The sequence below is a fragment of the Ranitomeya imitator genome, chromosome 10 (assembly GCF_032444005.1).
Source record: "Ranitomeya imitator isolate aRanImi1 chromosome 10, aRanImi1.pri, whole genome shotgun sequence".
NCBI lineage: Eukaryota > Metazoa > Chordata > Amphibia > Anura > Dendrobatidae > Ranitomeya > Ranitomeya imitator.
Window position 1 is genome coordinate 36167663 of NC_091291.1, and position 18655 is coordinate 36186317.

At 41.9% G+C, this 18655-nt stretch overlaps 2 protein-coding genes across 2 annotated transcripts in view; both read left to right on the forward strand.

Moving 5' to 3' along the window:
• The window catches only part of LOC138650943 (tubby protein-like), a 34394-nt gene extending 24102 nt beyond the window's left edge, over positions 1-10292 (forward strand). The window contains exons 7-15 of the mRNA XM_069740830.1: positions 337-441; positions 699-860; positions 1361-1473; positions 1882-2058; positions 4323-4435; positions 6171-6285; positions 7038-7136; positions 8311-8482; positions 10029-10292. Coding sequence (XP_069596931.1) covers positions 337-441; positions 699-860; positions 1361-1473; positions 1882-2058; positions 4323-4435; positions 6171-6285; positions 7038-7136; positions 8311-8482; positions 10029-10162 — 1190 coding nt within the window. The 3' untranslated portion in view covers positions 10163-10292. The remainder of the gene's footprint in view (positions 1-336; positions 442-698; positions 861-1360; positions 1474-1881; positions 2059-4322; positions 4436-6170; positions 6286-7037; positions 7137-8310; positions 8483-10028) is intronic.
• A 1031-nt stretch (positions 10293-11323) lies between these two features.
• Positions 11324-18343, forward strand: LOC138650944 (trans-1,2-dihydrobenzene-1,2-diol dehydrogenase-like). Its single transcript, XM_069740831.1, has 7 exons — positions 11324-11510; positions 14837-14948; positions 15906-16069; positions 16694-16946; positions 17016-17140; positions 17906-18056; positions 18140-18343. The coding sequence occupies exons 1-7, from the start codon at positions 11421-11423 to the stop codon at positions 18247-18249; spliced, it is 1005 nt and encodes a 334-aa protein (XP_069596932.1). The 5' UTR covers positions 11324-11420; the 3' UTR covers positions 18250-18343.
• The last annotated feature ends 312 nt before the right edge of the window (positions 18344-18655 follow it).

Sequence of the window (18655 nt, forward strand, 5' to 3'; positions counted from 1 at the left end):
TCACAAAAAATAACTAAATAAATGGCAATTTAAAAAAAGGTGCAATTTGTTTGATGAATTACTCAGAAGTCAAAAAGTCACTAAAAGAGAATGATCCCTGCCGAAAAATGGACTAAAATGCAATGATGAATCTGGTCTATAGCTTGTACAATGTAATGTTTGTACATTTCTAAGGCCTTTTCTGCTTCCAAAAATGTTCTACCACAATATGGTGTAATGCATAAAGTTCTTACCATTCTTATCTACTGCTGTCTTCCGTTTCTGAAAGAAGGCAGTTTTATATCTGAAAATATGTCTATGTATTATCACTATACAGTTTTTTTTTACTGTATCCAGGAAAACATGATGCGAAAGAACCCAAGAAACCATCACCCAAGGTGTCAAAGTCTCGTAAAACATCTGCTCGTGATTGTGAGAAGGAGAACACGCCACAGAATAAAGGTAGTACCTGTTACGAGAGTATTGGTGCTGACTTGGGTATTACTGGGCCATACACATGCAAGAACAGTCATCTGAACACTAATTTTGGTGGGACCAGCCACCAATCTAATGTACTAAAGACCTCCTAAATCTTCTTCAATGTCAAAGGGATGATGGTTCTTGGCCATATTGGGAGGTCTAGGGTAAACACATTTTTTTGACAACAGTTATGAGACACCATAATGTTGCCATAAGTTGCCATTTCAACATTTGTATAGGTGTCGGTGTTAAAACCCAAGATTTAATTCAAGAAATAACATCAGATAAGATGGTTGCCTTCAAGAATTCCAATGATGAAGAAAATTCATTGAGCATAGGGAATCGAACAGTTCCTCCTGCACCCATCAAGCAACGTCATAAAAAGAAGCTACAGAAAAAAGGTATATATGGATTCCTTTAATGACGACATTCTTGTAAGAAACTGAAGCTTAAACATAGAAATGGGAGTGTCCATAGTGGAGATAATGGGAAAGTCCATGATATATGTCCATATTGTGGCCACTCTACTATATTGTGTATTGATCACAATTCCTTGACAACACGAAGACATCAAGAACACTATTCTTCCAGGTAAGTCATCTTAGAAAATATTCAGACTTGAAGAACATAAGGGACCCAAAATATATTAGACTAAAGTTGGCTGGACCTGCAGATTTCGCATGCAATTAGACTTGACCTACATCATAATTTTTGGCTCATGTCCGGTATAAACAATGAATGGAAGGGGAACTTCCTGGTGAGGTGAAGAAATGTATTTTTAGCTAGAATTCTTGCAAAATACATTTATGTTCTGTAAATAGTTCAGTCTGAGACCTCAACTATATGACCTGTAAGTCCAGCCTAACAATGCCTCATTTATACTTCTTGATGATGACCTCAGCGAAATCCAGAAGAAAACGGGAAGGGAATACCAATGAAGACAATGACTTTGATGAAGATTCAGATATCCTCAGCAGTGTTTTATATACAAGACCATCGTCTTCCATGAGTAAGGTAAGTTTTCGAGAGAACACAATATCCCTCTTGAGATGTCTGGAGCACCTTCTGGTAGATCTTTGTGATGTTCCATCCCTCATTTATTCCTCTTTGAAATTTCGGAATAAATTGACAACTTGGTATGGGTTGTATCCTTACCCATCTGAAACTTTCAATACTGTTTGGACAGTGTCAGACTGTTGCAGGGACACCCCCCCCCCCATTACTGGTAACACCTGGTTGTCAATTAATTCATAACCTTCTAAGAGACATAACAGAGAAATTGGACAAGGAAAAAAATTAAGGATGCTCCAGAATGGTTATTCATCTATTTCCTCCAGACATGTCAACATTGCCGACAGGTCCACTTTGATGATAGACCAACACTTAGATTGTAGCTTAACCTAATGCAGAGTCTCTTCTTAGGAAGAAGACCCCCAGATTGCTGCCCCCCAGGAAATTGATGATCTGAAAGGCTTTGCTTTACGCCCAGCTCCTCGTAGTTTAACTTTTCAGTGCCGCATCACTAGAGACAAGAAAGGAGTAGATAGAGGACTCTACCCCACCTACTACCTCCATTTAGAGAGAGGAGAACATAAAAGAGTAAGTAATGAATACCGGTAACTGCGCTATTTCTATGTTTTTTCACTGTAATTTGTAATTTTGGCAAACTTGATAAAACTAAACAAACTTAAAGGAAATCAACTCTCCAAAGCCGTCTATATGGGCTTGCAGATCATAAAAAGTTGAATGAAATGATATCTGCGATCGGATGTCTTATTCTGAGAAAGACATGTTTTCTTAATATATAAATGAGCTGTTAAGATCTGTGGGCCGGACATAGATCTCCCTGAGACTCTGCCTCCGGAGCTTATTTTTAGTGAAAGGGGCATTGCCAGTGGGAGACATGTAGATCAGGAGAGCAGACCGTCAGTCATTACATGTTTCATACTGGTAATGCCCACTATCACTTAAAGTAAGATCTGGAGGTGGAGTCTCAGCAGATCTATGTCCGGCCCATAGATCTTAACAGTTATGAAGAAAGATGTGAATTTCTCTGTAATAAGACATCAGATTGCAGATTTCAAGGTGTCATTTTATTCAGCCTCCCATGAGCTACATGTACATATGGACGGCTTACGTGATTTGATCCTACTGACATATTCCCTTTAAGTGTTTTAAATGAAAAAAAGCATTATAAAAATCATGTACGGTATGCCTCAGCCCAAGTCTCCATAGTCCTCCCATTACTCTATCAGTATGTATTTTCTGTTTTCCAGAACATTGTCTTACCCTAGAAATTAGAAAGTGTGCCCTCATTTAGATGTCCGTGTTCCAAGTATGTGTCCTATCAGTGTTTTTCGTGGATAGAACTCAGTAGCCTATGCGTCTGTTCACATTTTTTTGTGGACAGAATAGGGATACAACTTTCCCTTTCAAATGAATGGGTTCAATGAAAAACACATAACTTTTGTACGTCATCCGTATCTCCTCTAAGTTTTGTCTGGTTTCTTACTCTTCAATGGATTTGCAGAATCTCAGAATTTTTTTTCCTACATATGAGAAAATGGAGGTCAGATGATAAAAAGTCGATGAAAAATTATGTTTGTTAGAAGAAAGAAAGATAACATTCTAACCTAAATATCATGGGACCTTCAATCAGCTGATTGGTTAGAGTGCTAGGAGTCGACTCAAACCCCTACGGATCCAATTTTGATGACCTAAGGATAGATCATCAAAACGTCCTAGAAAACATTTGTAATCCCAGAGATAAATTGAGATTTACTTGGGGAAATATGTTTCCACCTGGTCTTCTATTAATCAATCGACCCAAAAATTATGCTAAATACAAAATTCATTCAGAGAACTAGTGCTTATTAATGACTAAATATAACTATTTAAAAGAAATATTGTCAAAGGTGATCAGTTATTGCGCTTATTTTATTCCCATCTTACGGCTCTAGAGATTTAAGCCTTTTTATGGTGTGTACAAAGAGGGCGTGGCTGACAGGATCCTCTGGGGCGTGTCTTTAGGCTGCTCTCTGTGAGCCACGCCCCCTTGATAGAGACCATAGAAATTAGAACTAAGTAAAAAGATTTATATCTCTAGAACCTTATGGCAGATTAAAAAAAATAATTGAAAACTCAAAGAAGCAGCAAGAATAAAATAAGAGCAAAAACTGTTCACTTTTGACTTGGTGATAGGTCCTCTTTAGAGGTAATATTCCTATATCAAGTTAAATTCAAGCACCTTTTTTTCTGAAAGAATCACCTTTTATGGAATTTTTTTTTAGAAAATTCTAGGATTTTTGGATCAATAATGCTAAGACTACAATATTGGCCTAGCTTTGCAAAGGACCTTTCTCATAGGTAAGACCAGCAGACGTTCTCACACAATAGGTCAACCATCACTCGTGAAGCATTATGGTTACCATTTTTGGCCAGCCTACAAATACTGTATGTAAATTGTTACAGGGGCAGTTACAGAGATTTAGGTGCGTTCATAGCCTTTTATGAAAGGGTTGAGTGACTCTACTGTAGAATGGAAAGTGCCCAGTAAATCATGACATTTTGGGGAGTTTTGCATAAATTTTGATCCAAGGTTCCAAGGTACCGTGATTCAAAGTTCCGTGATAGAGGTTATTTTAGTATCATGCTGGTTTGTGACGAAATGTAGAAGGAAAGAACCATAAGCAATGGAATCCACTATATCACTGAGTTGTTAACCCAGTCTGGTTGTTAGTGTAACTGTCTGTTTTTTGCACCATGCCGTTTGGGTACTTATCTTTCTAGCACCTCCCCGTTCAGAAACTCTTTTAATGCGAGACTCACAATATTGTAATGTTTCTTATCTTCTCCTTTTGAAGCTTTTTCTCATGGCTGGAAGGAAGAGAAAGAAATGCAAAACCTCAAATTATCTCATCTCAGTGGATCCCACGGATCTTTCCAAAGGAGGAGAAAGCGTGATTGGAAAAGTCAGGTGACTGATTACATGTACAACTTCATTAAAGGGAACCTGTCACCCACAAAATCGATGATGAGCTAAGCCCACCGGCATCAGGGGCTTATCTACAGCATTCTGTAATGGTGTAGATAAGCCGCCGATGTATCCTGAAAGATAAGAAAAAGAGGTTAGATTATACTCACCCAGGGGCAGTCCCGGTACGATGGGCGTCGCGGTTCGGTCCGGGGCCTCCCATCTTCATAGGATGACGTCCTCTTCTTGTCTTCACGCTGCGGCTCCGGCGCAGGCGTACTTTGTCTGCCCTGTTGAGGGCAGAGCAACGTACTGCAGTGCGCACGCTGGGAAAGATCAGAGAGGCCCGGTACCTGCGCACTGCAGTACTTTGCTCTGCCCTCAACAGGGCAGACAAAGTACGCCTGCGCCGGAGCCGCAGCGTGAAGACAAGAAGAGGACGTCATGGAATGAAGATGGGAGGCCCTGGACCGCGACGCCCATCGGACCGGACCGCAGTGGGACCGCCCCTGAGTGAGTATAATCTAACCTCTTTTTCTCATCTTTCAGGTTACATCTGGGGCTTATCTACAGCATTACAGAATGCTGTAGATAAGCCCCTGATGCTGGTAGGCTTAGCTCATCGTCGATTTTGCGGGTGACAGGTTCTCTTTAAGTGGAAAATTACTGCATAATTTCTGCATCCATCTTTTTACTCTCTAGAGTCTAAGGGGCATCATTTCTATTTGTGGAGAGTGACATGCCTAATATGCCAGTGTAAGGAGACTTATTGGCCTTAAAATTCTTTTCTGCATGGCCTGTAAGTCTCCTTACACTGGCATGTCAGACATGTCACTCTCCACAAGGAGAGACGTTAGCCCTTGGACCTCAGTCAGAGGCCTCTAATACAGCCAAATCAGATCTCATGCTTTGCACTGAAGAGGGGCAACACCCTGAAACATGTGTCTGTAAACTCAGATTTTGATATCATGTGACAAGGCTCATTAGTTGGTCAATATTAACTTTTAGGATTGCCTCTTCCAGTAGACTGCATTAGGGTTTAAGTCTTCTTCCTATTTGGTGAGATAATTTTAATTTTTCCTTTCTAGAGAAAGTGTATTTTTAGAAAGCAAAAATCATGACAAATGGATGGACAGGAGATGTTTGGATAGGACAACAGGGACCGTTTGATTTGTTCTATTCCATGCCTGCCACCGTGACCAGAGCTAAATGTATTAGTAAAAACCAACATCAATGCAAGCCACCATAGACTTTGATATTATTATTATTTATTGTTATAGCTCCAGTTATTCCATGGTGAGGACATGTGAGGAGGGGTATACATAATAAAAACAAGTACAATAATCTTAAACAATACAAGTCATAACTGGTACAGGAGGAGTGAGGACCCTGCCCGCGAGGGCTCACAATCTACAAGGGATGGGTGAGAATACAGTAGGCGAGGGTAGAGCTGGTCATGCAGCAGTTTGGTCGATCGGCGGTTACTGCAGGTTGTAGGCTTGTCGGAAGAGGTCTTCAGGTTCTTTTTGAAGGTTTCAATGGTAGGCGAGAGTCTGATGTGTTGTGGTAGAGGGTTCCAGAGTAGGGGTGATACGCGAGAGAAATCTTGTATGCGATTGTGGGAAGAGGAGATGAGACGGAGTAGAGAAGTAGAGTCTTGTGATATTCTTACCACTACGGCCATAAATCAAATTAATCTAGATCCATAATTTTTATCTTGCAATATTTATGATGCCAGGTCAAATATGTTTGGAACCAAGTTTACAATATTCGACAATGGAGTAAACCCTGAAAAGCAGCCCTTTGTGCAGGAGAAGGAATCACTCCGGCAGGAATTGGTGTCTGTATCATACGTAAGTCACTCACTTTTTTTGGAAAGTTTTTTATTATTGAGAAGTGACATTTTTCTCACCTTCCATTAGCTTGTTGCTCTCTTCCTTTCTCAGTAAATGTAAATCATCCTCAGTCAGCAAAATGTCTGTCAATTGTAAAAAAAGTAAATAGGAGGGGAAACGATTGGCATGACCTAGTCCTTCAGTCACGTCAATAATCTTGGGCCACTAAACGGGAAGCCTGAGGACCGCCTCTTTACCCGACGGCATCTGCTGCTTTTCTTTTGATAAGCCGGCATGGCGTGACGTTACATGTGATTCACACTGCAATGGTGACGACTAATCAAGAGAAGAGTAGCGGATGTCGGACAATAGGAAACGATCCTTAGGGTTCCCGACCAGCGGCCACAGATTACTGACACTTAGGTCCTGTGACTCGATTCACACCAATTTTATCATTAATATTTGCTCTATTAGTATGGATTCTTGCCATATTACTAAGTACTGACCCTACATTCAGTGTGCACAGGCCTCAATACATGTGGTTTATAGCTTAATATCCGTGGCATTAACTAGTTTATGACATAATCGTCAGCATTGTTAAATCAACCTCGAAATGCCCTTTACACCCTGCCATTAACAGTTTGTGATGTAACAGAAGTAAGGAGAAAACACTTTGAAATGTGCTGATCACACATCAAGGTGGTGAAATATTACACGTGGAAATCAAGAATAGCTGACATTTCATCTTATTGCCCTTATCGTTCAAGCAGGAAACCAACGTGTTGGGTTTCAAAGGACCCCGAAAAATGGCGGTCATTATTCCCGGGATGAACCAGGACAGTGAAAGAGTATGCATAAGGCCACGCAATGTGAGTCCGACAAATGAGCACGACTGGAGTGATTCTCATGTTGAAAGCTTAGTTATTTGTACTTTTTTTTTGTTATTTTTGGGGTCTTTTGGTCAAAGTATATGAAGTGAACTTAAAGGCTTTGTCTGTTAAATACAAGCTATCACCTACCCACGGGATAGATGATAACTTGTCGACCACTAGGACCCGCTCCAATCAACAGAACTAAGAACTTTTATACCCGCTAGAATGGAGTGGCAATGCCCATACTCAAGCGCCGCTCCATTCATTCCCTTTGGGACTGCCGAGCATTGTGCTTGGCTTTCTCCAGCAGTTACAAAGAGAAAGAATTGAGTGATAGTTGGGGTTTCCGACCTTCTGCCTTGTTTTGTAACGGCGATATCTATCTCCTGTTCTGCCAATTGGTGCAGGTTCCATTGGTCGGAAGATGACTGATCTGTATGTTATCACTTATCCTGTGGATAGGTGATAACTTATTTTCCCTGGACAAAACCTTAATGTTTTTTCAAATATTATACCTATTACATACCAATTAGAATTGGTATGAATTTATTTGCGTCTCCCAGTTCATCGGTGATGACAGTGGTCTGTGTCCACGAGATTGGAGCAGTAAAACCAATTCTAATGTGATGGCATACGTGGCTCTTCTTTTGATTAGCTGGCTTGGTGCGGCATCATCGTTGAAGCGTGACAGAGCACCAGGTCTGGCTAACCAAAAGATGAGCCATGGAAGCCATCGGGTTAGAGGCGGTTTTCCTGTTTCTGCCCAGGAGCCACAGACCACTTTCTTGGCCAATGGACTGGAACGTGTCACTTCACAATAACTTTAATGCTAATAAGTATGTCTGCCAGCTGCTAAGTCAGTAAGTCACCTTCAAAAATGGCTGGGTTCTTGTGCTTGATGACTCTGAAGGGGAAGCCATCCCAATTAAAAAAAAGAGAGATGGAAGCCACTTGGAGGTTTGCCAAACTTAAGCTGATTTCAACGGAGAGTGCTTGAATGGCCACATCTCTTTAAGGAAATGGGATAAGGTCCCCATGGTTCTCAAGGCTAGTAATTGCCAAGTTCCAGTTGATATTGCTGGAAGCACCCATCATTGTCCTGACAATTCAAGCAGAAGTTCTCTCTAGAGAATGTTCTTTAATACTGTTGTGTTCTCTTTTCTATGTGAAGGAACATGAGACCCTTTTAGCTCGATTTCAAAATGGAAATATGGAAAATATCTCAGTTCTCCACAACAAAGCACCATCATGGAATGAGGAGACTCAGTCTTACGTTCTGAACTTCCATGGACGTGTCACCCAGGCTTCTGTGAAGAACTTCCAAATAATTAGTACTGATGACCGTAAGTTCATGTTTAGACTAGGGGAATACTGCACATTTTCGGGACCCCTTGAGCCTCATTCAGATATCCATTTTTCATGCACATGTTCTGGTACCAAGTATAATCTATGGAGCTGCTCAGACTTCCATGGTTTTTTTGGTGACCAAGTGTCCATTTTTTATCTGAATCATACACCAAACTCTCCTATTCAAACCAATGGATCCATAAAACTCCATTTGTCATACTAGTGCTGCCCTTTTTACTGTTTAATGGGTAGGAGAAGCTTTGAAATTTTATTTTTTGGATATAAGAATATAGGATGGCACTAGTGATCAGGGAGTTTTCCGAGCATGCTCGGGTGTTCTCAGAGTATTTGGGGCGTTCTCGTAGATTCTTTGAGTCACCGCAGCTGCATGATACATCTGGGGAGTCCCTAACAAACAGGCAATCCCTGCATGTCTTCAGGTTGTCTAACAGCCACAAATCATGCATCTACAGTAACACAAACATAATCTCCGAGCATGCCCAATATACCAGGAGAACACCCGAGCATGCTCGGAAAACTCGAGTAACGAGCACACTCGCTCATCACTAGATGGTAGAAGTTAGGATAAAAATGGACGCATGGACCAAAAATGGATGACAATCAGATCCAGCACACAGAAGAAAAACTGTGTTTATTTTTTAAAAGTAGAGAATGTGTGAATGAGGACTAAGTAAATGCAGCATCTTTATGAGGCTGGTGAACCCGATGAGTTTTTCAAGATGGCAACGCTTCTGGGTCTTTTTTTCCTCAAGAGTCTTTTGAATTATTTTTGGGGATTTCTTTGAGCGTGATCCTATAGTTTTTGAGGCATCTTTTTTAATGTCGTTTTTCAGGTAATTTTTGTAACTCCATTGAATAATTAAGAAATCCCTGGCAAATCGCTCAAATATGTCTTCCAGATATGAAGACATTACAAGACGCTCAAAATACTGAACATACGAACAGTAAGTCATTTTTACATAGAAATGATTATGTTCAATCTTTTGAGCGTATTTTGAGAACTTTTTCAGGCGGTTTTTGGAGCGGAATCTGCCTGACAAAGGCGTTGTGTGCTCATACCCTTAGGGCTCGTTCACACGTCCGATCTTCTCGTATGAGTGCTATCTGTATTTTTTACGATACCTCCGATATTCTATGAGATTATGCACGTGTCTGATTTTCTCCTTGAATATAGTGGACAGGGTTTGGATCAAAACTGGAAATGCAAGTCCATGGATTGTCGGAATGGAGAAGGTGGACAAATGTTTTTTTTCTTCTCTCCACGAATGAGGAAAACTTATGCCACTCTGATCACAGTCTGACGGGAATAATCGGCCCGGTTTCGTCATACATGAAAAATACTGACGTCTGCATGAGTCCATAGGGGTGCAATTTTGATTTCACTTTGCCACTTATGTTGGAAGTCAAGACCTGTAAAAACATCGGTGATGCCTCATGCCGCCCCAGAGCTGATATTCTGTTTTGTCACCTTTACTATTCTTTATTTTTATGTATTGTTTTAATGTTTTTGTTCTGATGCAGCTGAACACATCGTGATGCAGTTTGGCCGCGTCGCAGAGGATGTTTTCACCATGGATTTCAGCCATCCACTGTGCGCCCTACAAGCATTTTCCATCTGCCTGTCCAGCTTTGATAGCAAACTCGCCTGCGAATAAAGTCTAAATAAAGCAGAAAACTTAGCTGTCCATGGAAATCAGGGGACTTGTCCACAATCCTTACTTGTTTCCTCCAGTAAATACTTTGCGTAAATCAACGGGCAAATAAAAGAAACCTCGTGATATATCCTATTACAGAATTGTGCTTCTTTCTCCACTTACCGGCCACTTCTCCCTTCCTCCTGAACTCGACATCCACTTTGAAAAAACCAAAACAGCTCAAATCCATTTTACTCAACATAAGACGGACTGCCAGCTAAGTGACGCGTCAGGTTACAGAGCATATTGAAGTCTATGAGGAGGGGCGGTGGAAAGATTAAAAGGCACTGATACAGTCAGAGTAAGAGAACGTTGCTACAATTTCTCTAGAAATTAATTTATATTAACCCAGAGCTGGATTCACATCTACACTGCTCAGTAGGGCTGCATAATTTCCTTCACCCTGATGCTGCTTCTTTCTGTGTGCTAAAAAAGAAAAAAAAGAGCAGCAATTATTCTCTTTCTGTGTGCTAAAAAAGGAAAAAAGAGCAGCAATCATTCTCTATGTGGGAGGCATCACAGCAGCTAGTCTCCACCCACCACCAGCTCAGAGTCAACTGAAAATTACAGATAGAACACGAAAAGGGGAGAACTGGTGAAAATGCAGGATATACATTATAGAATGGCCAGAAATAGTGTTATTCTTCGTGTATACACACAGGACAGTTTCTAAAAAGTTATTAGAAAGTATAGTTCTCCTTTAAGATTCCAAATGTGTAAAAACGTTTGGGGTTGCAGAACGGGAGACACAGTAATATGACGTGTTTGGACACTACTATACCCCAGCAATAAGAATGTGAATTAATTAAACCTAACCAAATATTAGATTGGTATTTATGTGTAAATGTATCAGTAACCTGAGTAATGCAGAAGAACATTTGTAGGGTTTTTCCATGTTACGTTTTAAGCGGTTGAGGTCTTTTCTACATCTTCTGCATTTTTTTCTTACACAATACTGATGACATAAAAAGCAATACAAAGTGAAATAAAGTTTTTGTCTCAGTGTTTTCACAACACAGTAAAACATGTAGAACATCCACTTAGCGCCCTCTGCTGACTCCACCAAGTGCAGGTCGTGTCGGGTCTTGGGTTGTGACATCAGCTAAAATTTGACTGGTGGCAAACTAGAGCCTCCCATCTTCCAACAATATAAGGCCAAGTAATCAGGTGATGTGAGAATCTTCGCTGGATCTGAGGAGCTTGGATTTCTTCTGCTGCAATGGCCACAAAATGGGGCATCTGTTCTGCAGGAAAGATAAGCAATGACTTCATGGTAGCTCTACAGACCCTGCCGGCTGAGGACCACCAGGTGAGGTCTACAAAAGTTGGCAATAGTCACATTGATCTGCACTTGTCCCAAAGTTTTTTCCACTGTTCGAAACATTTTTTATATTCTTCTGACCTAATGCTGGTAAGCGCCTCCATCTTTTTTTTTCTTAACCTCTTCTACGTCCTCAGAACCTTTTCCCTTTAGGCCAGTGTTTCCCAAACTCCAGTCCTCACGGACTCATGTTTTCAGGATTTCCATAGTGTATAATTTTTATATAATTTTCCTATACCATTTAGATTGAGACACTGTGGCCCATAATTTATATCTGTATTGGTTTTCCCTTCTTTTGTACTCTCTTGTTATCAGAACTTTATATTAATAAAATTATATTGGATTGGACTTATGGTCGGTTGTGGGGTGGTTTTTTCTGTCCTTGGTTGATAATTCTCCGACTGTCCATTTTTCTTTACACTGATCCGGCTTATCAGTAGCAGATAATATATAGTAATTTACTTCAGATTTATTTATTTATTTATTTCACGACTATCTCTCTACTACCACTGTGAACACTGCTTTGTTGTTATTATTGAAAAGTTTTAGTAGATTGTGGGCTGAGGAAGGGATGGATTCTGGCAATACTTTTGAGTTGGAGGCGACAGGAGGTGGCAAGAGTTTGGACATGAGGTTTGAAGGACAGGGCAGAGTTGAGAATTACCCCGAGGGAGCGGATTTCAATTGCCGGGGAGAGCGTGATGCCGATTACCGTAATAGATAGATCAGGTAGGGGGGATGCGCGAGATGGGGGAAAGATGATGAGTTTGGTTTTGTCTACATTGAGTTTTAGGAAGAGAGAGTTGAAGAAGGAGGATATGGCTGATAGACACTCCGGGATTCTGGACAGCAGAGAGGTGACATCTGGGCCAGAGAGGCAGATCTGAGTGTCGTCTGCACACAGGTGTACTGGAAGCCATGGGACTTTATGAGTTGTCCTAGGCCAAGGGTATAGATGCATAAATCCAAAATGAAGAAAAAACAGAAGTGCACTCACCGGTCCTGAAAAACACCAATCCTTTATTTAGAACATGTGCAGGTGACAACAGGGAGAACGTGGACAGAAAGGATAACGTCCGTTTCGCGCTGCGGCGCTTCATCAGGACCCGTAGAAGCGCGGCAGCGCGAAACGGCCGTCGTCCTTTCTGTCCACGTTCTCCCTGTTGTCACCTGCACATGTTCTAAATAAAGCATTGGTGTTTTTCAGGACCGGTGAGTGCACTTCTGTTTTTCTTCATTTTGCACTTATACATTACTGAAACAGTGCACCCAAGTGTCCTTTTACCAGGCATATACGGCACAGCAGCGGCAAGTAGCTGTGGAGATTTTGGGTTTTCAAACAGTAGTGGTGCCGTGTTATCTTTCCTTCATTTTTCATATAGATGGATAAAAGTAGGGATGGTAAGTAAGGACAGAGCCTTGAGGGACTCCCAACAGAGAGAGGGCGAGATGAGGAGGTAGTGTGGGAGTGGGAAATACTAAATGTGCAGTTGGAAAGGTATGAAGCAATACCGGACAGGCCTTTGATGTCAAGGGAAGAAAGAATCTGTAGCAGTAGGCAGCGGTCGACTGTGTCGAAAGCAGAGGATAGGTCGAGAAGGAGGAGGATGGAGAACTGTCTGTTAGCTTTGGCTGTGAGTAAGTCATTAGTTATTTTGGTCAGAGCAGTTTCGGTGGAGTGGTGGGGGCGGAAGCCAGATTAGAGGTTGTCAAAAAGAGAGTTAGATGAGAGGTGGGAGGAAAGTTGAGCATGGACATGCTGCTCAAGGAGTTTGGAAGCAAACGGGAGCAGTGATATGGGGCGATAGCTGGGCATAGCAGTTGGGTCAAGGTTAGCTTTTTTGAGGATGGGTGTGATGGTGGCATGTATGAAGGCAGAGGGAAAGGTACCAGAAGATAGCGATAGGTTGAAGAGATGGGTTAGGGCTGGAATGAACATGTTAGTGAGGTTGGGGAGCAGGTGGGAAGGGATGGGGTCACGTGCACAGGTGGTGAGGTGCGATTTAGAAAAGAGGCGAGTAAGCTCTCCTTCAGTGATGTTGGAGAGGGAGGTTATTAGGGAAGGGCAGAGGTCTGGTATATGGAGTGGTTGGGGTGGTGGAACAGTAAAGGTTTGCCTTGTTTGATCGATCTTGTTTTTGAAGTAGGTGGCAAACTCCTCAGAAGAGATGAGGGGAGTTGGAGGTGGCAGTGGTGGGCGGAAGAGAGAGTTAAATGTGCTGAACAGTTGTTTTGGGTTGTATGATAATGAAGATACAAGGTTTGTGAAATAGGTCTGTTTAGAATAGGTGAGGGCTAATTTGAAGGCAAGTGTAGCTTGTTTGAAAGCAGTGAAGTCGCCTAGCAGGTGTGTTTTTTTCCAACGCCGCTCTGCGACCCTGGATGCTTGTCGGAGTTTTTGGGTGAAGTTGTTATGCCAGGGTTGCCTATTGATTTGTCACACTTTGCCATGCATGAGAGGGGCGACTGAGTCTATGGCTGATGTGAGGGTGGAGAAAGCGGTGGTTGTCCGTGTCATGGAGTGAAGATATGGAGGACAGGGGTAGAAGAGAGTCTGAGAGTCTGTGAATGTCTAGGTGTGCAAGGTTTCTGTAAGGATGTGGTAGTGGCTGGACATAGGGGGAGGGTGAGGAGGACAAGGATGAGAAGGTGAGTAGATGGTGGTCAGATAGGGGGAAGGGAGAGGTTGTGAGATTAGATAAGGAACAGAGGCGGGAGAAGATGAGGTCTAGTGTATGTCCGTCTGCGTAGGTGGCTGTGGAGGACTACTGAGTAAGTCCAAAGGATGAGGTAAGGGCCAGGAGCTTGGAGGCTGCTGGCTGGCGGGTGTCAGTAGGGATATAAAAGTCACCCATTATGATGGTGGGGATGTCAGCAGAGAGAAAGTGAAGAAGCCAGGTGGAGAATTGGTCAATGAAGGCAATGGCTGCGCCTGGTGGTCGGTAAATGACAGCCATTTGGAGATTAGAGGAAGAGTAGATACGGACAGAGTGTACCTCGAAAGAAGGGAGGATAAGGGAGGGTGGGGGTTAGAGGCCTACCCAGCTATAGATGCCCCAGCTCAGAGTGATGAAGGCCACAGAGGATATCATGTGATAGGGAAGATGGATTGACAAGATTGTGCTATATTTAGCACATCCACCATCTTTCTGGCCAATACAGATGATTTTTATGCCGGCATAAATGATCCAATTAACCGACAAACAACTAAAGTGACCTTTTACGAGGCAGGATCCATGCAACCAATAGTGTAATGTTTCACTACACAACATCCAGATTGAATACTAAATTCTCCACATTTTTGTTCCCTTTAGGCTGTGGCTGTTGCAGCAAAAGATCTGAAACGCGCTAAAGAATTTGCCAAAATTCACAATATACCAAAGGTCTACAGCTCGTATGAAGAACTTGCCACTGACCCAAATATTGGTGAGGGACTGCTCTGCCATGGAGCTAAAAGAAATACAGCGATAATGGACATCAATGTGCACTGGGCAGGGGTGCAGGACAGAGCACTTCATATAGCATTGAACCTTTGTGACATCTGAAAGGAAGAGTCCTCCCCTGCTGGTAAACATCCAGGCTACTGTGGATCGATGAAAACTTTCATACATCAGTCTTTCAAGACTGTCCAGTTTTCTGTCATCTACATGAGTGCTAGTGATGACTGGCACATGATTACAAGGTGTTGGAAGGACAGATCAGTTCCAAAAGCAGCTGTACCTACAACTTTCTCTCATCCACTTTTGGCATAATAGATCACTGTTGTTATATGGTAATATAGATATTCACCCATAAATTAATTAGGATGACCTCTGTTTGATATCTCACAAGTGCTAGATATGCCAATCCCAGCAAAGAGGAGAAGCAGCCATCTTTCGGTCTCTTCTTGGTGTTGGACACAATGTAGCATTGTTCTGATCTCTACAAGAGGCCATTCTTCCATTTCACCAAGCAGAATATATTTAGGCTGTTGATTAGTAAAACGATGGTCCTAAAAAAAAATAAATCAATTTTTAGAACCGTAGTCTAGCGACCATGTTAGTAGTCCAAGACAGCCGAATGGAAGCCCTGCAAACCACAACCTAACTGACGGCATGCCTGACATCTCTTCAAATTGTTTGGCCAACACAGTGTCATCGTAGACATGTATGACGTTGCAACAGGCCTAGTAACCAGAGGTTCAGGGAGATAGGAGGCGGATTCCAGGGCTTTTCATCCATCAATTGATAGAACAATGATTCCGCAAACTGATACGCTCATCTCTATTTTTTTTGCCCTGAGTTTCCCTTTGACCATGAGCAGTATAGTACCATCATTGGCACAAGGTAAGACTCTACAGAAAACCACAGGCTCCAACGTTCCCATAACTATTCTATGTTGCAGATATCGTCTACGTTGGTGTGCTGCATACAGTCCATCGAGAAGTAGTGCTGATGTTTTTGCAGCACAAGAAAAATGTCTTGTGTGAAAAACCATTGGCCATGAACTCATCAGAGGTTAGAGAGATGATTGCAGCTGCAAGGAAACACAAAGTCTTTTTTATGGAGGTACTTTTTGTTTCTCATATAGCACCAATATACTCTACAGCGTTGTACAAAGATTGTCATTATTCACGTTAGTTTCTGTCTCTAATGAAGATCACAAGCTGAGGGTGGTCATACACATTCGACTTTGGCTGAACCTACCAATTTAGGGTAATCGGTGAACCATCTTATGTGTAAGAGGTATTCAGCAGAACGCTGGTTCCTGATCATTGACCCATGTAAGCATGGCATCTATCAACTGATTAGAGAGCAAACGATGATCAGATCTTTGCTTGCAAAATAAAAATGAATCATTGTCGGACAGAACAATTATATTAACTTTTGCTCACCCCAGTAGAGTTTGCATTGGCCCATTTACCAGGACCTTTGAACTAGCGTTAGTCAACTTCATGTATTGCTCTCAGTATGGATAAAAAGATCCATTAAAAGCACCCCTAGATCAGTCAAAAACAGCAATATATTATTTCCCTCTAATATCGTTCACTGAGCTGGGTTCTTCATGTTTGCTTCGGCTAATCCTTTGACTTTCTACAACATGGGATGTTATCAATGCATGGATATCGAAACTGGGGCAACTTGGCTGGAGAGGACAACTAGTAATTTTCAGAATTTCCTATTGTACCTTAGGCAATGTGGAGTCGCTTCTTTCCTGTGTATGAGCAGATCCGCACTCTTCTATCCCAGAAGGCCATAGGGGATATCAAAGTCGTACGGGCAGAATTTGGCTCCAACCAATATCATGTTTCCCGGGCGGTGCAGAAGGAGCTGGGTGGTGGAGCTCTCCTGGACATTGGCTGCTACTGTCTCCAGTTTGCATTGATGGTATTCAATGGTGAAAAGCCAGAGTCTGTGACAGCTAAAGGCTTTCTATATGAGACTGGTACGTCTACATAGAACAACAATTCATTACAAAAACTGCAATGGTCGCTCACTGCTTCTTATCTTTTAGGGGTTGATGAAACTGTGACTATTATTCTGCAGTACCCCGGCAAAAGACAAGCCATCCTCACGTGCACTATGATGGTTGGAATGCCAAACCAGGCTGCCATTGGCGGTTCTACGGGCATGATTCAGGTAGGCCTTTGTTGTAGATTCAGTTGTAACGTCTTTGTTTGAGGAAATTGAATGAATGTTTCTTAGAATTTCACAGTCCCTTGATGCCTCCATAGGGTTTGACTATCTCCTAACATTAAATGATTTACCCTAAAATAACTTTTTTAACACTAAAGACCCATCAACAAGATGGGTGATAAACATATAATAGGTCAAGACTATTTTTCTGGAACCCCTATTATTCCTGAGAAGAATGGGCTGGTAGTTAGAGTCCCATTAATATTTAGGAAGAGTGGTTGCACTTGTTTCAGACTTCAGACCCTTAGCTCTTGGTAAACGTGTCGGCGAGATCAGATGAAGATCTATCTTTTAAAACCAGGTCTAAAAAGTAAAATACAAGGAAGGTTTGTTGTGCAAGAGTCCTCATCTTCGAGGTTCAACCAGTTCTTACTACACAGATGACGTCACGAAGAGAAGGATCAGTCATGTTGAACTACAATGCAGATCCTATTGTTTTAAACCACAACTAGAGGTATCTAATAGTAGGTTACTTCTCAGAGCCCATTGAAAATGCATGCATCCTCAGTCCACATATATGGAGCAGTCAGGATAGATGGCTGTTGACCGATTGAGCACTGTGCCAACAAGTTACACCTGCTCATAACAAAAGTCTTATCACTTTGCTGGATATGTTGTAAGATGGATGAAAATGGTTCCCGAGAGACCCCTGTGACCTATAATGTGGCCTGTTGACATAGATCGTATCTCAGTGTATGATCTCCTTAGGTTCCCTCGTGCATGTGGTGTCCCACCGCAATAATCTTAAATGGTAAAGAAACCAGATATCCTCTCCCGCAGTCTACGAAGTTCATGCACTTTACAAACAGCACAGGACTAAGCTATGAAGCTGAACACGTACGCCAGTGTTTGATTAAAGGTAGTATCCATTGACCACGATTCCGTACATTCCACTGATATGTCCAATATAATAGGCTCTAATGGCTTCTTCTGTTGTTTCAGGATTAAAGGAAAGTCCACTGATGACCCTGGCCGATAGTGAACTTCTGGCCACCATAATGGAAGAGGTTCGCAAACAACTTGGAGTCCACTTTCCCCAAGACAAAGCCTGATCCTTCTACTCTTCATAGGTGCACACCTATGAACACCTATAAATGTTTAATAAAAAAATCTAATTTAAATAAAAGTATCTATAATTATTGTAAAGTACTTTCACTTTTTATCCAGCAGATGTTTAGCAATTAACCATAAATTTGGGATGGCATATATTAAACTGCCGAACAACCCAAAAAAAACACATAAAACTAACCTCGGAGAACATCCACACTCATCTAAATGGGAGCATAACCAACTTCTGTTGCCCACTGATAAGCCACCATAGTGTTAAGTTTGTCAAAACCAAAAGAACCGATGTCACTGAGCTGGTGAAGTGTCATGATCTGTCTTTATAACCCAAATTGAGTTCACATGGTAGGAAACACATCTCCTCAGGTAAGACTAGCCCACCCTGTGCTCCAT